We start from the raw sequence: 19,960 nt of genomic DNA, 5'->3' as shown, positions 1-19,960 counted from the left end.
GGAGAGGGAAGAGGGTATCTTCCCCTTCTGCTCGCCCCTCAGCCGTCCAGCACCAGATGCACTTTGGTAATTCTGTCAGCTGATTTCTGATCAGAGGCTTAAGCTCTCCTAATGTCTCCCTTTCCTCACGCACTGCCTTTTCCGTGATTGACAGAATAAGCTAAGCACGGACATACAGACATGGAAATGCATTTTTTTTTACCACAGTTTAAAAAAAAAGGCAAAAAAAAAAAAAAGCACAATCTTTGGAACAAAAGAATTAAAGGCAGAAATTTAAAGGAAAAAAATACATATTCAAAGAACATAGTGAGGTATAAAAAAGTATTCTCTTTTTTTGTGGTTTTTTTTTTTTTTCGTTGTTGTTGTTTTTCCTCTTCATCTTGCTATAGAGTTCCTCTACTAGTAAATATTGCAATAGCCAGGCCTCATGAACTGGGGGGCTGTCCCATGTGCAGATCTCACGTCACGTCAGTAGGGGGCAAATCGGCTGTAGCCACCTCGGTATAGACTTGCCTGTAGTATTCAAAAGACACAGAGTATCGTTAAAAGGGTGAGGAGGGTATCAGAATGAAGACAGTGGCCTGAGAAGGAGTCTGGAAAATGAGCTTTTCCTGTTGGCGATAAGAAGCACTGCTTCCTGTGTGCAGCCCCTCAGGGGTTCGGCGCCAGCACACCCGTCACTGGTGGCCTGGTGCTCCCAAGGACAGGGTAATGATGGCTTCTACTTAATTGTGTCTATTCTGCATGAATTATCACAGAGGGTAAACATAATACAGCTTTTAAACTGTATCAGCATATAGCTTAATGTTTAAAGAACATGTGTTTTTCTTGAACTGGACCCATCTGTGTGACACTGACCTCACTTTGCCTGACCATTCTCCTTGCATTTGTGACTATATCCCATGTTTCAAATGGTGCTACAGTCTTGAATCTGTCAACTAAGAAAATGTATTTCCTCTGTAGTCCCTAACATATCCCAATGAGGGTTTTGTTGCCTCTGACATACTCTTTTTATATATGTAGTTGGTGGTTTTCACTGTTTTTCAAAACATTCTATTGTGATTTGAGTGAAAATTTACAGAGCATATTCACTTTCCATTCAACAAGTCACAGTTTCCTTCGTGACGCCCTTCCCATCCATCCCCTTCGCTCATTTCCTGCCTTCTCAGCTTTATCTCTGAGCACATGCTGCCTCCTGATCTCCTCTGACACGAGTTCGAGGCCAGTGAGCCCTGCCCCACCTTAGTGTCACCACTCACCTGGCAGCCCTGCCTGTGCTGTGGCTGAAAGTGGAGCCCACCTGCAGGGCAGCTGAGTTTTAGTCCACTGTCTTGTCTTGACTTAATGACTGTTTCTCTCTTTTCCAATTAAAAATTGTTCAGAAAAAGATTTTGCCCTGAGTCATTCCTTATAAGGTTAGATCTTAGAGCATCTTGGCCCTAACTAAATGTCCCCCTAGGAACATCTAGTTAGTTCATCCCTGTCTTTATATGATACGTCTTTACATTCCCCGGGACGCAACTGCTTCCCCTCATAAATCTTCATGAGTGGAAAGTGAACGTGAGGGGGCTGGAACTCTGACACACTGCTCTGCGTCCTGCATGCTACACTTCATCCTGGCTCGATCTTGAACCACTTCTCCACTGTCAAGGGCAAGGCAAGCATTTGGCTGGGAGCACGCCTGCACCTGACACACTGTTGGCAGTCAGGCAGTTTCCATCACCAGAAATGGCGGCACCCAACCCAATATCTGATTAAACACGAGCCTATCACAGGATAACCAGAGTTTGGGAAGAGGAATTATTATAGATGAGTTCTATGAACGTCCGTCTGCCCATGAAAATATTCTGCAGCAAAAGAAGCTGGTACAGTCCTGTAAAGCTACTGTTCTCTGGGCTATGCCGAGGACTGCCTACCTGAAGGCTGAGGTACAACAGACACCTGTGGCATTTGTATTTGAAGCTTATGTCCGTGTTCTGTGTAACAAGGGAGCCCATGCTCCCAAGTCTTTGCCAACACCTACCATGTCATTCTGTCAAACTGTAGCACAGGTATGTGGTCAATGTCTGAGCCAATATGAAACATTAACCTGTTCCTTTCTTTCTCAACACATGATGCCGTCACTCAGTGCAGACCGCCACGATTCGCTCCCTTCTTCTGCCTTTACCTGGGCCATGTGGCTGAGGCTCTCTGTCTCTCTCTCAGATAGTTCTGGATGGCTTTAATGCTTTGGTAACAGAAGTAGGGCTGAACTGCCTGCCTCCCTAGAACTTTTATAGTCTGAAGGGAAAAGGTAGGAGTAAAACTGTAACAGAAAAGGAACACTACTTACCACAGCGCCAACTCCATAGCTAGCGGCAGGGGCAAGGGCATGGTAGGGGTCTGCTGTGTACACCCTGCCATAACTGGAAAGAAGAGACACAATCAGAGCGGGACAGGCAAGACTGTTAACTTAACCCCCTCCCCAAAAAACATAAAGCCTGGGTTTTCTATGGTGATGATTTCTGGGTAACGCCGTCTTGGACCACTACTAGGAAACCTTTCTATTTCATTTCCTAAGTGGAAAAACCTCTGCAAACCCCTGAGGTGCCCCTATAAAATGGAAAAGGAGGGAGGCGGAAAGAGGAAGACAGAGACTGGGTGACAGCCAAAGACTAATGGAAATGGAAGCATGGATGAGGAAGGAGGCCCAACACTGGGTTCCAGCCCGACAAAGGTGGTGGTGTGGCCTGAGCAGTGCCCAGGGCTGAGGGCCCCCCGACACACTAAGTAAGTGCCTTTCAGGGGAGTGGTGGGTGGAAACCAAGGGGGTGACACGTGGTTGGCGCAGTGCTCCAGTATCCAAGAGCGGCTGGTGTCCTTTCTACATACCCGTCGCTGTAAGCTGCCGCAGCGGCTGCAGCAGCTGTAGCTGCGGTTGCAGTAGCAGGCTGTGCGTATCTGTAGGCTGCATATCCGCCCTACAGGAGAAAGGAGAACTGACTTTACAGGTACCTCTCCCCCCTGAGGGGACAGATAAAAACACACCCACCAACACACGGACAGACACGCACAGAGACACAGGGACAGACACGAACACAGACACACATGAGGGAGGAGAATGTTTCAAACTGCATCCTTCTGCATGTTGTTCGTCTGGAAGAAACTTAAGTTCCATCCAATGCAGGGATTTGCTTCCCAATTTGACGTGTGGTAAGATTCCAAGTCAACTACCTTGGCAGTAAATATTGAAGTTACTAAAGGTTGCCTTTTCCTACTGCATTGAGCAAATCTAACTCCAACGGGATCTTTTAAATAACCTCATATGCATGTGAAGCCAGATGGTTAACAATGGAAGACCAGGGAAGAACTGGTTGATTTGCAGTATGGTGAAGAATTACAGAATATTCACGGACTGTCAGCAGAGTGGGCTAATCTGCCTGGGAAGCAGTGTGGCCAGATGCTCTTTGGAAGGGAGGATGGTGAGGCTGCCTCTTGTCTTTGGACATGTTATCAGGAGGGACCAAAACTCCTGGAGATCATTCGTAGTAAAGGAAAAAGTCAAGAGAAAACAGAAGACCCTCAACGTAACACACAAGCTCAGGCCTGACACTGTGAGGGGAGAGGGCTGGCAGCCGTCTTCGTGTACTTGGGGGTCAAGGCATTGTTTCCTCAGTGACACCCAACACCATCACCCGTTCTCAAAATTAAGCGATAAAGGGTCCATCTTGTGTCATAATTGCTGTTGGAGCTTTTAAGAGGAAAAGTATTTCCACAAAGTGGGAAAACTTTACCTGACTGACAAGAGGAGTAAATTATAGCATGTGTGCCGTCCAGTCAGAACCAATCTACAGGTGCTCCTCCAGCAGGTTTTCAGAGGCAGGTGACTGTATGGGAGGAGACGGTCCACCTCTCTCCCGCATTGCAGCTGGTGGATTTGAACCATGTGCCTTTGGGATTGCAGTGCAGCTTCTTACCACCAGGCTACCAAAGCTCCCTATTATAGTATTAGAACACACTGAATTTATATGTGGTGGCTTTGGGTCCTCTGCTGAATTTATTGCTCAGAGACGACAGTGTATAACAGAAATCTCTGACATGACAGTCTGTGCTCCATCTGGCCCATTCCACAGGCAAAAAGATTCAGGTAGAGAAACAAAATTTAGAATAAATAAACACTGCAGAGCAGAGATGAGCTTAGTATGGACTGTGCGCCAACCTGGGCTGCCACCTGTTTTTCCAAGTTGGTGTGGTCTACAGCACTGGGATCAGCTATCTAGGCCTTGACAGAGAGGTCTGCCAACCCCTGATGGGCATTCAGGAGGAGCACAGGCAGCTGGAGATCCTGAGTTAGATCCAAACGGACCAGGAGGATTCTGCCCTCAACCTCACCATTCAACTGCCTTTCTTTCCTTCCTGAAAAGATTCTGAGATTATTACCCACTAATCACATAAAACACTCTACAATTTTTCTTCAAATGGCTAAGGCCTCTCAGTCCAAGAGAATTTCAAATTCCTGCAAGCTGCTGTGCTATCTGAGGTTACATAAATCCGATTCTCAAAAGGTCCCCATTCTGTCTGTCTTAGCCTCATCAAGTTTGTTGTGAAGTACTTAAAAGTCAATCCTGATATCAAATACTACACAAGATGGGCTATTTTAAAGATTCCAACTCTCATTTTGGTTTCTTATTCTTACTGTTACCTCCTTTGCCTATACTTCATTTAGACGTGGACTGTAATTACTGTCCTTTCCCTAACAAGGATCACAACATCTAGGTCCACTCTGTTCCCATTTCAGAAGCTCACATGCGCGCTCGGTTGATTTCTGTTGGCTACATGTGCTGTCCCTCATGGGTATCTGACATGGTCGTCGTCTTGCTTTCAACTTTGCATTCCTAATCTTGTTAAACCTGCAAAAGGTACTCCATACTTGGTTCATTATCATTTCTTAGGACTGTAAATAAATTATTTCTAAGGAGACTCCACCTCTTTTTAGTTCCCCGATATGCAAGCTTCTAGTTTGCAATTTTTTTAACTTCATTAAAATTTTCTTTTAATATCTGTTATGTCTTGGGGGGGGGAAATCACTGGAAGTTTCTGCTTCTTATTTAATTCTGTGCTGCTTTATGTCACCAGAAGTAGGTTTGTTCTTATAATTTTTAAAATATTCTTGATTGGTGACCAATGGTCACATGCCACTTCTTAGTTCCTTCAAGTGAGTGAATTATAAAAGTGAACATTTTATAAATTCTTCCACATACAGAGAGTTGGACAATGACCAAGGAGGATAGAAGGAGAATTGATGCCTTTGAGCTGTGGTGCTGGAGAAGAGTATTGAGAATACCATGGACTGCTAGGAAAACAAATAGATTTGTCCTGGAAAGGGTTAAACCGGGTGGCTCCTTGGAGGCAAGGATTCTGAGGCTCCGTCTAACATACTTTGGACATGTTGTGAGGAGAGACCAGTCCTTGGAGAGGGACATCATGCTTGGGAGGGTGGAGGGACAGCGCAGGAGAGGAAGGCCCTCTATGAAGTGGATTGATTCAGTGACTGGGATAATTGGGACGGGAGTGTCAGAGACGGTGCGACTGGCACAGGACAGAGTGGAGTTTAGGGCTGTTGTACATAGGGTCGCTATGAGTCGCAGGCGACTCGACGGCACATAACAACAACACTCAGAAAAATAAGAAACTTCTACTTAATCCTACCACAACCACTGGCAGTGCAATGGGGTTTGGCAGAGACTGAGGAAGCACCTGCAGGAGTTCTCTGTGATCAATACCCTCCTTTGGGATTTCTATCTAGGTCTAAATATCTGTACCATAATATGTAGAATTAACCAAACTATTTCTTCACCTTATTTCTTTTTTAGCACTATAACAACAAATAATGAAATGAAATCATAAAAGCCTCTGTTAAACAGGCTGTAAAGCTGATGTGAACAGGTGGCATTTTTAAGCTTCAGATGAACTTCAGATGAAGTTTCATTTTTAAAACCATTTTAAAACGGTTGCTCTGTGCCACAGTGTGTGGGCAGACATTCTCAGAAGGGTCAGAAGCTCTGTTCTTCGGATATGAGGGGGTCGGCAGATCCCATCCGTAGTAAACTTCAGCTCAGTGGGGATACTAGGGTCACAGTCCTTCTGGCGACTCCGTTATAAAGTCATGGTTCAAGCTGCAATCAACCAGTTTTGGGGGAGAAAGTGGCTCTGAGTGGGATTATGGAATGAAAATCACTCTTCTCACTACAAGCAGCCACCAGCCTGCCAGTGTTTAAGGACACTGCTATCAAATCAATCCAATGGTCAGACTGTGTGAAAAGGCTTCCTTCCAAACAGGAAGAAGTGGAGAGAAGTACGTGGAGTCATCTCCTTCTTCTGTATGTAAAGTCCATCTCTGAAGTTCGTATTTGATGAGGTTCTCAGTTGCTCAAGTGAAGGCAAACAAGTCAGAAATACTAGTATTACCAAATAGACTACAAGAATGAACAGCAATGGCATGTAAGTTGTTTGTTAAGGAAATGCTTTTTTAATAGGACTATTCTACCTATTACTTTATTATAATGGTGCTACAGAAAGGCCCTAAATGGGATGCAATGTTTAGGACAGAACAACAGATCCGAACCCTGTCCTCTCCTGTGCGTCCTCACCGTCCCTGATGCACCTGAGCCCACTGCTGTGGTCACTGGGTCAGTCCACCTCTTTGAGGGTCTTACTCTCTTTGGCTGACCCTCCACCTTGCTGCTAATGGAAAGGTGAAGGGTTGGACTCTTTCAGCTGCTCCATGAGAGAAGGTCAAGGCTGTTCCGTCCATAAAGATTTACAGCTTTGGAAACCCTATGGTGCAGTCTGAGTCTATCGTGTAAGGTCACTATGAATCAGGATTTGACAGTAAGCAGTTTTTTTGTTTGGTTTTTAAAAAATGTTTAGGATGTATAGGTACTATCAGAATAGATTAATCAGGTAATTAATCAACATGACTCTCAAAACTTTGGAAAAATTAAATGGGATAGCCTAGGCGATATTCTTATTCTCAAAGTCTTTCTGGTGCTGTTTAATTGCTTACTCAATAAAACAGACTCATGCATAAGGTGAAAGAAAATTTGGTTATCTCTAGTTCAATATTAGATTCTAAGGTACACAGAGATACCAGGGTGAGAAATGTTTTCACACAGATTCCCAATTTCAATTCCTATCAGCCAATCCGAAGGCTTTTTAGAACATGAGAACACAGTGCAGTTTGAAACACCAAGGTTTTCATTATTTTCTTAAGTTTCTTCAAAAAGAACAAGGGTGGGGAAGGAGGGGGAGGAGAGACAGGGTTCAGGCGTGGGGAGGGGGTATGGCGCCACATTTATTAATCACATTAAGAACTAAGCATGCCAACATCTGAGCTAAAACAACCAGCAAAATCACCACGTTCAGACTGGTATTGGCTAACTCTATCTATCCCAGCATTCTCTTGGGACAGCGGTTCGCCCTAGGCTCTACCACAAGCTTGGTGAAGTACACAGCCTCAATTACTAGAGCGTGCAGCCACAACGACCTGGTATTACGGAAACAGTCAGTCACCACTCGAGTTAACATTCCAGACCCTAACAACTGGCCCCTCCCCAGCCCAAGGAAATAGTCAATCTTGCCCACCCTAGCCCCTGGCCCACACCACAATGTTAATAATTATAACAAGCAGTAACCCATCTGTTATATCAGAGAAGGGAACAGAGACTCCACTGAGAGATTTAGAGTGAGATGTTAACATTTCTTCAGCTGACTGCACAAACAAACAAACAAAAAAAAAAGGAGAAAGAATTCATTTGGAGATATGAAGTCATGAAATAGCTGATGTGTACTGCTTTTAACCATGCACTGATGCAAAACTGAAGCAACCATTAATAATAAAAAGTAAAAGGACATATGTATTTACACACAATCAGACCTGTTTGATCTGAAGCAGTTTGCAGATTCTATCTGTGTGTGATTTGAAATAAAACAAAAAAATGGGGATTAGCATGGCCACAGCACACCCTAATGTAGGAGGGCACACAGAGACAGCTTTCTAGAACTCTGCTAGCTGGACTGGTCTCGCACGGCTGAGCCTGGCCCCAGGGGACGCCCCTTTCCAGTTTCTTATTCCTCTGCTGTTAACTCCGAGCGGTACGCTGTGCTCAGACCGGGCAGGCCAATGCTACCTAACTCCCCTAGTCCATGGTCCTGATCCTGCCAACGCGGCCCAGCCCGAGCCTGAAGCACCCGTTCAAACTTCCGCCCTCGGCAGCACTCGGATAGTCTGTCCCTGTTTTCCTCTACAGTAATTTTTGTGTCTAAGAATTAAATTTTCACATATCTGGAGCCTATCCTTGCCTTCAACTTCAGCCTTTTCCACAGGAAAACGCTGCTACCTTTAAGAACTTTGCCCACTGTGACTGCTGACGTTAAAGCATCCATTTTCAGGGGTCAGCGCTGTGTCCGAGAGATTGCTTGTTCTGCTCAAATTAGTTTGGTCATCAAATTAACTTACTTTATCACATTGCCACCCTGACTCAAGGATTCTCCTGCATGGTCTGATTCTAGGTTTTGGACCAGCAAAAATGGAAGGATTCTGTATCTCACCCCTATTAGAGCTGGCCTGGTAGTTCAGTTGACACCGGGAGACAAAATCCTCTTAATTTTACCCTGGCCTTTGTTTTTATTCTATTTTTTTTTTGTTTTACGTTAAAACAGGACTTTGGTGAGCATGTGATGTCAAGACACCTTGTTTCTCCCTGAAAGACACTGACATTATGTGACACGGAGAAGGGTGTGTATTTCAAGACCAGCAGACAGAATGAACGCTGTTGCCTCTACGTGATGCACAGACCAACGGTCTAGAATGAGGGCAGAGCCGACTGGTGCAGTGACTGAGGTGAAAGGGAAGCGTGTGGGCGGCGTGTGGAGGGAAGGCTCATGCCAGCCTTCAAGTCATTCGGCAGAGCACAGGTCTTCCCCATCTAGCTAGGGTTTCCTCCTGTGCCACTGGGAATCATTCTTCTGGTGGCAGATCTGACTCCCTCCTGTTCCTTCTCTCGCACCCTTCTGAGCAGCTCTGCATTTCCATGATGGATGAGAGACGCTCCAAGGTCTTTAATGAATTAAGTCTTTTAAACACTATTTCCCCAAAATAGTTCACATCCAAAATCTTACTGGGTAGGCACATCAATAAATGAATTGGGTTATGAAAAAAGCCATTTAAGGTTTCTTTTTTTCCTGGCGTCCAGGTACCAGCAACCTTTCTGACAGTGTATCACTGCCCAAATGACCTCTGTGTCCTTCATGGTAAAAGGACACAGCTCAACTTTCAGGTTTCCATGTGCCTTAATTTCAAATACACATAGAGCACAACCCAGTTGCACTCTGAATTCACTGCCAATCCCCATCTGGATTCTGCTCTAGTCTCTTTTCTCATTTCTCTTATAGTTGTTAAGTAACTGTCCCCCAACTGCTAAGATCTCCAAATAGAAAAGACCAGCTTAAACACCACGGATAAATGTGATCAACAAACTAAAAGAGGTGGTGGTGATGGGACAGTGCATAGAACACGCTTGCTGTGGGTATGTGGCAATGGGACAGGAGCGCTGGGGTCTGGAGAAGTGCCACTGTGCTGAAACTTGACTGTGTGCACTGCTGAGGCAGCAGGGCTTACATCACACGCTCACAAGTCTTGAGTGTCCAAAAAAGCCTCTGTTCCCATCTCTAACGTGGAGCTGGAATGGTTAGTATAATTCAATTTGTTTCACTGCAATCCACAATCTGATTGGTTGGCAGGTCACACTGGCACTCCTACCTGAGGTATTTTAGCGCTAATGATTGGTTCCTGTAAGACTATTCTATAACAGAACACAGGAAGAGCAGTTCAAAAAACACAGCTGTGGAAGGAAAACAATCATACAAAAAAGCCCACTAAGGGGCCCACCAGCCTTTTCTTTCCTTTGGATGCAAGCATGCTTTTCATGGGGTGAGAATTGGAAGCAGTCTGGGACCCCACAGGAAAAGGGAGTTAGGGTGAACTATGCCTCTTCTGGAAGTCAGAATCCACTCGATGGCAATGGGTATGGATGTCTTTTCTACTGGTAACTAAAAGGGGAAGTGGGGAGGGGAGGTGAACCCCTGATCCCCCTGCCATGTGTCGTGTCTTATCCTGGTGGGTCTCTTTTCACGCTATGAACACAACTGTCAGATCCATTCTCCAGGAGTGATCCATAAATTAAGAAACAGAAAAGAACAGTGAGCAGGAGTCCCTGTCCAGGAGCAGAGCAGGGAAAGGAGTGGACTACAGCCTCACTCTGCCCTCTGGGTCAGTGAACCTGTTAAACTACACAAACTCACCACTCTTTCTATTTCAAAGCTCCGTTTCTGAGGAAACAAGAACTAATCTAATATTAAGAGATTTCCATAGAGGAGCAAATGTACAGAGAGAAGCAGAACAAACTACAGGTAAAATGAGAGAGTTGTTTTGTTTCCTTATTAAAAAGCACCCTTTTGCTCTTTCACATATCAGAACAGGAAACATAAAATTTAAAAGCTGTAATTGTATTAGGTCTAGGTGAACAATTACCTCATAATGCATTCTTGTTTTTCATTAGATTTCGACACTACTCTCCAAGTTACTTTAAGACAGGAACAATAATAACATTTCTACTAATTCCTTTCCTCAACCGTGGTTACTACTACTTCTAATAATAAAAAAGGCAGTGTTATTGAATTATTTCAATAAGGTAATCCAAATAGAAAATTAAGAAGAGGTACAAAAGTTATCTTCTGGAGGGCTACAGAAAAAAAACAAAACAAACTCCAAACCTCTTAATAAAACCACATATTATTAATTAATATGAGTGAACTTGAAACAAATATTTAATCAAAGGACTTATTAACAAGATGGGAAACTTTAAAAACTCCAAATAAGGAAGTTCTTAGGTGGTGCTGGTGAGTGAAACACACATCAAAATAACTTACTTTAAAAATAATCCAAATGAAAAATGTCTGACCTAACAAGACTAAATTTTAAGAAAATAATTTAATGATATAAAGATGAAATTTATGAGGCTATGGAGATTAACTTCTATGGGAGAATGTATGTGCTAAGTCATATATAATACATTTAATTACAGATGTAGAACGTATAATGGTGTAAAATTGGGATGTTTTGCTAACTCTCAAGTTTCATCAGAAACATTAGAAGACAGTTTCTACCACTTCTGAAAAACACCTGAAGCCTGGATGGCCTTCAAAGTGCAAGGACAGGTAATGAAATATGGACTAGTTGAGCTTTATGCTCGGCTATACAAGTAACCTGTGTCATTTAGGTTAAGTCAAAATATCTAAAAAACATATCTGTGAAGGAACTGGGTCAAAGCATAGGTAAGGTTCTTCTAAAAAGAAAAGTAATTAAAAGGATTTTTAAAATTAAGGCCTACTTTGGTTGTGTACTCAAGCTACACAGGCTTGTACAGTCACCTCGACTGCAGTCAAGAGGACTGTATTATCCTAATTCCTGCAGTATGCAGCCTCCCAGTGTACATTCAGAAAGCGCAGGGCCTTTTTTTCAGATAGAGAATCTCTGGCCGACCATGGAACAGTGCAACAAAAAGGTCCTATTACTGACTTGGGGAAACAATGGAAGGCAAAACCTATCCAGACAATTCCAAACCTGGTGCCCAGGAATAATTTTATTATACTGAGAAGGTTTTCTTGCAAAATTGTTTCTAAATAACACAGACCAAGCTTGCTTTCAGAAAAAGAACACTGGGAGAAGTCTTAACAAAAGACTTCAACACTCAATCTCTTATTCTTTGCCAGTTAAGAAAATGTTGTCTTTCATTTAAATTACAGGCGACAAACCAAATATGGACTCTGGAGACAACTAAACAGTTTGAATAATGGATTACATTTTGACACAACAGGTAGAATAAACAAATTGTGTGCAATCACCAGATGCTTGTCAGAAGAGTCTAGGTTGTTAATTATGTTACTTATGCTGGTTGTGGATTTTTTGGATAAAAAAGGGCTTCAGACACTGAATAAGGCATCCTCCTAGTAGCCCCCTCTGAACTGGAGTCAGTCCCTTATTTCCCTTTTACAGGATTACACTCTCTTAAGGATACAAACAGGAAACACGTAGTTCAGGAAGCTTACTGCTACCTACATAAATCACGCTCTAATGATCTAAAGAGGGATGTGAAATGACAAGAAAAGTACGAAAGGAAAGAAGTGCTCGCAGTCTAATCTACTTCCTTTATTTATGTGTGCAAATGATTTGGATAGTAAAAATAAAGGGAAAAAAAGACTTTAAACCTACTGATCATCTCGCAAATCAATCAGTGGCACACAGATTGGATCGTCTGTTGGTATAGGGAAGGGAAAAGAATATGTCCAGTAGACTGGCCCTACAATGATCAGGAGACCCAAAGGCTTAGTTTTTGCACCCAGGGGCAAGCGCAGTGGCAGAGAAGCATGCTTGCATTCTTAAATATATAAATATATATATATATATCCACAAGGAAAAGAAAACAAAAATTAAGTAAATGATATTTTTTAAAAAATAATCAAACCAAACCAAAGAAATAGAAAAAAAAAGGCTGGCTTGTCAGGGGATGGGGCTGAGAAGTCCCCGGTGTGTGTACTTACATAGAGGTCAGCACCGTAAAATCCGTCCTGGTAAACCACACTGCAGAAAATCCACACAAAAACAAAAACAAAAAAACAAAAGAACAGAAACACATTCCGGTTATTGAGGACGGCAGCATGCACATGCGCTCTACACAGGCAGGTGATGTATGAATCCGTAACCTGGGCTGTGGGGCCGTGGCAGGTCAGTGAGCAGGTGTGACAGTGCACACGCACATACACAGCTCTGGGACATGCGAGGACAGGGAGAGGTGTGAGCCACTGGGAGGAACCATCTGGACGTTTGTTAATGAAAGTAAGATTTAAACAATGAAAAACATTTCCAGAAAGATCTAATGTAGCTAATGAAATGGGAGAGGACTGGAAATAACAACTTTTTAAAGCTAGATTATGTTATGATAAGCTAGCCCTAGGAGAAAGTTTTTCTTTAAAAAGGGAGAGGGAAAGGATTCACACAAAAATGATGAACCCAAACAACTCCAATAGGGCAGAACCTGTATGCAACGTCAGCTGTGAAATGACGTAGAATATTTTGGTTTTGGTCTCAGGGTAATAAGTAACTTCTTTCTTGATATCCATACATCACCTGTTTTATACCCTGGCACATTAGACATGCGATAAGATTTGGCTGATCACACAAGCATGCAAAGTATTATTATTCAGCATTTTAAGAACCAATGCAACACCTCAGAAAAACAAGTCAATCAATTCTGACCAAAGTAAACAGAGAAATGTAATTAAAATAAAAACAAAAACAAAAACACAACCAAAAATACCCACAATGCATTGCTTTCACAAGCAGAGATAATGAGCTAAAAGGTTAAGGTGATTGGTCCAAGGTCCAAGAATTGAAAGGTGCAGTGGGGATCCCAGATAGTAACAATATAATCCAGAATGGGGAGGAGTAAGTGGATGATTTCAAGGGTTCTTTTTAACCATTAAGAGTTTTCAAAGAATTCTGAAAAAATATAATGCAAATTCTGGGCATGACCAAGGATTATCCTGTCTATTTAAAAGAAGAAAACTCAGAAAAGTCACTGGTTAGAAATAGAAAATGAAGTTGTATGAAACAAACAAGGCATCGTGCTTATTTTATTTTAAAAAATTGTGAGCAGCATTATACTTAAGATTTCTAACTTTTTCAGGCATTTTTGTGCATACAAACTTTGGGACCAAAAACGTGAATAGTAGAGATAAAAGACAAAGACTGTCTTCTTCATATCAACAGCTGACATTTTAAAAGTAGTTTATTTGCTTATTATTTATTCAACTAAACAAGCTGTGAAGTTTCACTATCATCTTCTGTTACAATAAATAGACAAGTAAGGCTGTCAAACCATATTTTTAACTCGAATACAAAATGACAAGTAGCTGACAAGTTTCTCATTTCTATCCTCAGTGGTATGTTGTTGCATTGGCATGATGGTATGGTCACACTTTACGATGCCCCAGCTGTGCTGCTGTGTCTGCATTATACAACAGGGAATTCACACTGGTGCTTCACGTTCACATAGCTAAGTTCTATGTGTTTTATAGTCTCCAGCAGCATGATCTGATAAAGGAATTCAGCATGATCTTAGAAAGTAATTTTCTTCTAAATTGCATTTTAGTAAATAGGAGACTTAGGTATAATGAGAAGGTTGATAAAATGAAAAACACTGAGGCCAAGTGGTGATTAACCTTCAACTGTTTCAGTAAGGGGACATGCTGTTTTGTTATCCACTGGCGCTGAGTCAGAACCAACTCATAGCTGACTCTTCGGTGGGCTCACAGAGGCTGTAAATCACCCAGGAGGAGACTGCCCATCTTTCTCCCCTACAGCGACTGGTGGATTCAAACCACCTGCCATCGGGTTGACAGTGCAACTCCCTATCTACGATGCCACCTGAGCTCTATGAAGGGGATAAAGGTAAACGTGTTCGTTTATTTTTTTTAAAAAATCCTGTTATGTAGAAGAGCAGTGGCATTAAAAGCATGAATACAATTTAGTGTGAGTTGATGACCTAGGGGGAAGTCACCCAAAATTTGAAAGAATCACAGTATTTCTTTTGTGTATCAAATGCCATAAGGCAGCTAGAACACAATGATTAATGATAAGATTAGTTATTAAGCTGAAAGCAATTCGAGGCCATTCTCCATAAAATACTGGACTTATTCCTTGCCATCTTCCTTGTAAACATAGGTTTAATTAATAAAAAAAGAAAACATGGGAAATCAGTGTTCAGTGTAATGCACAGAAACTGTATGTTTTGGTCTAAAGATAAAAACTCCTTTGAGTAAATATATACCTAACTCAGGCTTGTTAGAGCATGGGCTCTTAACACTTGGCCAATAAACTGAAGTGACCTACACTTGGCCAATAAACTGAAATGACCTACACTTGAGTAGAAATCAATCAACAGCTTTATAAAACATCTCAGGAATATTACAAACTAAAGACATCCCATGTTTCTGGTTAGCAATCTCTCTTTAAAAATCATGATGGATTTTAAACAAAAACTCTCTTAGATTGAAATGGAAGACGCTTCACGAACAATTTTCCTACTGGGCAGCATTTCCACAACAAATTTGTTCTTATGTTTCACTTGAATATGTCTTGATGAAACAATACTGTATCTTTAAGCATTTATTTAAAAAGAGATGTCAGAGGTTGAAGGTCAAAAGTCAAGTTGAGAGGAAAAAAAGGGGTAAAATTAAAAGCAATGGCAGAAGATGGAATGATGGAATGCATGGGAGTTAAACATCTATGAACTGGAAAGGAAAGTTAATTACGGAAGCAGTTCCCTTCTAGAGGTGCTTGGGGGCGGCCCATTTCGGCATGCATACTTGCTTTGACTGTGGAGTGGAGGACCCCTGCATGGCTCAGCCATTTTGGTTTTTGAAAGGACGCTAAATCAATACAGCCCAAGGTTAGGCCAAGAGTTTGCCATCTGAGAAGGACCTACTAAGGAGGCTCTTTCCATTTACATTTTAACTAAGTAGCAGCTTCTTTGCCACTATGTTTGTTCCTCAGAAGCATCTGGAAAAAAGCCTGTCATAGGCAGAGAAAAGATGAAGAACACAAATGTCATCCTGGAAGAGAGCAAGTCCTTGGTACAGCTGACTTCTAAAAGCCCACTCTCTAAAAACAAACGTTTCAGCCTCTGGTCCTCAGAAATAACTAAAAACAAAACCTGCCATTCTTCACTCCTTCTCCCCCATTCAGTAGCAAAGGATTTATTTGTTGCTATGGAATCATTCCACTGCAAGAGACACCCTCCATACAAAAATCAAAGGGTGAAGGATGCTCAGCTAAATTAGTGATTTTACCATCATTCAGAAGCCAACTGGAGTTTAATTCCTCCTACTTCTCCCTTTCTCCCTTGATTCAATTGGACTTGGTTCATCTTTGAATTAACCTCTTTTAATCCGTTTCCTACAAAGAAAGCAAATCCATTGTGGGTAACTAGCACTGCTGCTCACCACCCAGGCTGTGAAAGTAAAGGGCAGGGCACACGTGATCGCCTCAGCCCCAAGAGGAGGTGGTGAGAGGGGGTGAGGCCAGCAGGCGCAGCCTTCAACTACAATCTTGAGCTCCTATTTTGGCTCTCTGCAGTAGTGTTAATCCACATTCGTGCGATGCTGCGTCAGCTCCATGCCAACACACTGCTAGTAAACACAAGACAGTTCTGGCTACTCTCTTATGCCACTTGGAGGAGGGCTTAAGGTGGCCCAAATGAAGATTTATATCACCAATTGCCATTTTGTGCCACTTTGATGGAAGGGTATTTTGGTTCTTGCCACCTAGCCCATTACTTTGCAAATACTCATTGAGCGTCTAAGTGACATGGCAACATGCCTGAAGATCTGAGAGGGCTGTGGTATTCTGCTTTTGTCCAACTGCTTGCTTTGGACCCACGTCTGACTCTGGAGTCCAGTGCTTACCCTGGATAGGCGGGGATGGCTGCTGGAGGTACCGCGCGCACTGCACCATACACCGTCCGCCCTCGGCCCCTCAGATGGGCTCCTCTAAATGCAGCTGCTGTGGTGGCTGCAGTCGGGTACGGGAAGCCAGGAACTAAAGGGAGACCCAAAATAGGACAGAAATTTCAACTTACATCCAACAGCAAACGTGGGAGCACAACTTGCTTTGAAAAATCAGAGAAAGGTTAAAAGACACACACTGTCTTTTCTGCAAAGGTGGCACACTTTATTCAGTGGACCTCTGAGCAATAAGAAGTGGGAAGAGAGCCCCAACATGCAAAAGGCTAGGAACACCATGGCCTGAGGGCTAATCAAGCCAGAGGTCTTATTTATTGTCTCCTCTGCTCCGTCTCAGTTCTGGCAGCCTGATGAAAAGCTGGTCAAGAAGCTGTGAGAATTACTGCTATGTTAAGAGCTCAGATTAGAGAAACTCTTGAACTAGTCAATTATTAATCTTACTTATAAACGTTACATGCAGTAGTCATTGCTCTGTAGAATATCCTTTTTGTTCTTTTATGTGGTGTCATCCACCAAGGCAAAGGACGGTCTTTAAACATTCATCAGATAACTTCACTCATTTACTTTATCTAAACAGTTTTAATCCAGAAATGTACAGTGAAACTCTCCCCCCCCAAAAGGCATTTGTCTGGCAAAGAGGTGGCCACTTCCTAAAGCTCTATCTATTTTAAGTATACCATCCTTGGGAAAGCATGCAGACATTGATTCCAGGCCCACTGAACTTTGCTTAATTATCCCCCGTACTGGAGCAAAAGAGCCCAGGTCACAAAGACTTGGAGACACCAACAGGGCTGAGAAAATCAATAGAGGCCAAGAGGTCTCTATTACAGGGCTCAAAGCTGGCTTGCCGCGAACATGCATAACAAGCACATGTCTTCTGCCGTCTTTACTTCCAGGCACACAGGTGAAGTGTTCCTGGGGTGCCCTCAACCTCTACTACTTTCAGGTATCTCTCTCTGAGGCAGTCTTAAAATTCTACCACAGGTTAAGCAGGCCAGAACATCGTGACAGCGCTGCCTCTCCTTTTCAGCATGTCTTATACTAGGAGGAGAAGACTGTTCCCTGACAACAGTCAAAATCCATGCCAGGCCAACATAGGCTACTTACTGATTAAAGGAATGTAAGTGTTAATACCCCCTCTTCCTGACAGGGGCACTGCCGCATCATTGCCTAGGGAGACATCTGCTTGAAAGCTGGATGCTGATTACATTAAAAAAAAATGTTTAAATGCAAAATGGTTACAATGGAACAGCAAATTGAAAAACAACAGATGTTATAGCAGTTAAATAGTACGAACGGAAACTGAACTTAAATACTACCTGCATATAACTCGGGGCCGTAAACAGCTCCAACTACTGGGCTTAATTTCCAACCTGAAACGGAAGAAAGGACAGTATTAGGACACCTTAGGGAAAGAAGAACGAGGGTTGCATTACATGCAAAAGACGGCTTCAGGCATCTCTGAGATGATTCTGACCAGCAGCCAAATTGCCTTTCGAATGACCGCGGTGGAGGGTGGGCTGTTTACACACATAGGAGGGTGACCCCATTCCTCAGGAACTGTCTGTCTCTAGCGTGAGGAGAAAATTAAAGGAGAAGGAAGAGCTTGAGATAGAGGGGAAGGAAAAGAGGAAGAAGAGAGAAAGCTGGGAGGCAAAGAAGGAAAGAATGAAGGACATGCCAGAAGAAAACAAGTAAAAACACAGGCGGTGGGTACAGATTGGTTCCTAAGTGTGTCTTCAAAAGCAGAATTTGAAGGTACGTGTGGTTCTTACGATTTAGCCTTACTATCTATTTCAAGAAAAGTCTTGATGACTTCTCAGGGATTTAAAGCTGCCTGAAAAGCATGTAAAGGTGACCGTGGTAAGGAGTCTGAGTAAGGGTCAGGTTGGTTCGAGGAGTCCTGATGGCACAGTGGTTTAAGCTCTGGGTGGATGGCTTGAATTCACGGGCCATTTAGCAGGAGGATGAAGCAGTCAGCTTCCCTGAAGAGTTACAGCTGTGGAACGCCCCCAAGAGGCAGCTCTGCTCTGCCCTTGACAGTTGAAATCAACTCCACATTAGGGGGCTTGGGCTTGGGCTGAGTGTAAGGGTTGCAAGCATGGATGGACAAAAGGAGAAAGTTACCCTGTATCACAATGTCATGTGATTTCTTCTCTATCTCAGCACTATACATTGCTCATAAAGGTGTCCTTTGGCTGAGTTCAAACTTGACTCAGAATTACACCATGATGGTATTTTGGACAAATTCTAAACTTAGCACTTAACATTTTAAATCACTATGTCAACAAGGTAAGGTGAGTGATAATAAAATTTAAGATAAATTTTCAACTTCTCAACTAAGTAATTCAAAATTAACAAATTTAAGTTAATCAGGCTTGTTAGCTAACAAAGGCCATCAGATTTCAGTAAATGTCTGATTAGGTATTTATATAGTTGAAGAATTTACAAACCACATGACATTCGATGCTGTTTTTCTATCTTCTCTATGTCTTTTATAATTACAGGAATATGGCAAGAGTTAAACTTACTACCACTACTGGTGTCTAACAGCTAAGGAGTAGACTCCATATTAAAATTTTAATCAATCAATAATTACTGACTCATTTATTTACAAGTAAGCATGGCTTACTTATTTTTTTTTTTTCTGAGGCATTTTAGCTCACTTCTTTTATAAAATGTGCTACTGCTACTCCATAAATATATGGCTGGAAAGAAGCAAAGGCCAGTTTCGATGGGAATAACCAGATTTAAGGACACAGGGAAAAGCTATCCATTCTGAACCAATCCAATCTCCCACCATTGCATGTGCTTATTATAGTGACATCTTGTCAGCATTCACTAAAAAATTCTGGGTTCAAATCCTACTTGAATTGGAAGAGCACAGACATTTTGCAGTGTCAGGTAAATCAAGTGATTTCAATGAAGAATTCAAGAGAAGGCAGCCAGCACACATAAAATCTTTAACTCCATAATGACACATTTTTTAAAAGTCTGGCTCCTTTAGACTTGGATCTTAATTTGGAACAATCTGTTAAAAAATTATCTTCTTTCTTATCAGCAGTACTATTTCTTAAGCCTCCAATTCCATCTGCTCAGCAGGTGCGAGATGAGGTAATAATAACCCCTTAAGTATATTTATCTTAGTAGAACTCATAAGGTATTTTCAGATATTGGTATCATCTTACCTTTACAAAACTTAAGAGACCCAGGTAAGGACCAGCTCTGTAACCATACCTCCCTGAGCCTTGTGTCCTAAATAATAAGCTAAGAGGACTGGATTTAAAGACTTGTGAGAAAGTGCATCCCAAAATTCCATGACCTCCAATTTACAAGTGTG

General features: G+C 42.4%; 1 protein-coding gene across 1 annotated transcript in view; it reads right to left on the bottom strand.

The window, feature by feature from the left end:
• Nucleotides 1-468: 468 nt before the first annotated feature.
• Nucleotides 469-19,960, bottom strand: part of RBFOX2 (RNA binding protein, fox-1 homolog (C. elegans) 2) — a 379,765-nt gene continuing 360,273 nt past the window's right edge. The window contains 7 exon segments of the mRNA XM_006890161.1: nt 469-513; nt 2,333-2,405; nt 2,872-2,960; nt 12,640-12,679; nt 16,564-16,731; nt 17,724-17,820; nt 17,940-17,993. Of these exon segments, the coding sequence (XP_006890223.1) occupies nt 469-513; nt 2,333-2,405; nt 2,872-2,960; nt 12,640-12,679; nt 16,564-16,731; nt 17,724-17,820; nt 17,940-17,993 (566 nt within the window).

This window comes from Elephantulus edwardii, unplaced genomic scaffold (assembly GCF_000299155.1).
Source record: "Elephantulus edwardii isolate Elephantulus edwardi_28Jun2011 unplaced genomic scaffold, EleEdw1.0 scaffold00086, whole genome shotgun sequence".
Taxonomy (NCBI): domain Eukaryota; kingdom Metazoa; phylum Chordata; class Mammalia; order Macroscelidea; family Macroscelididae; genus Elephantulus; species Elephantulus edwardii.
Note: the sequence above shows the minus strand (reverse complement) of the source record. Positions and strands in the feature narration are given on the sequence as shown.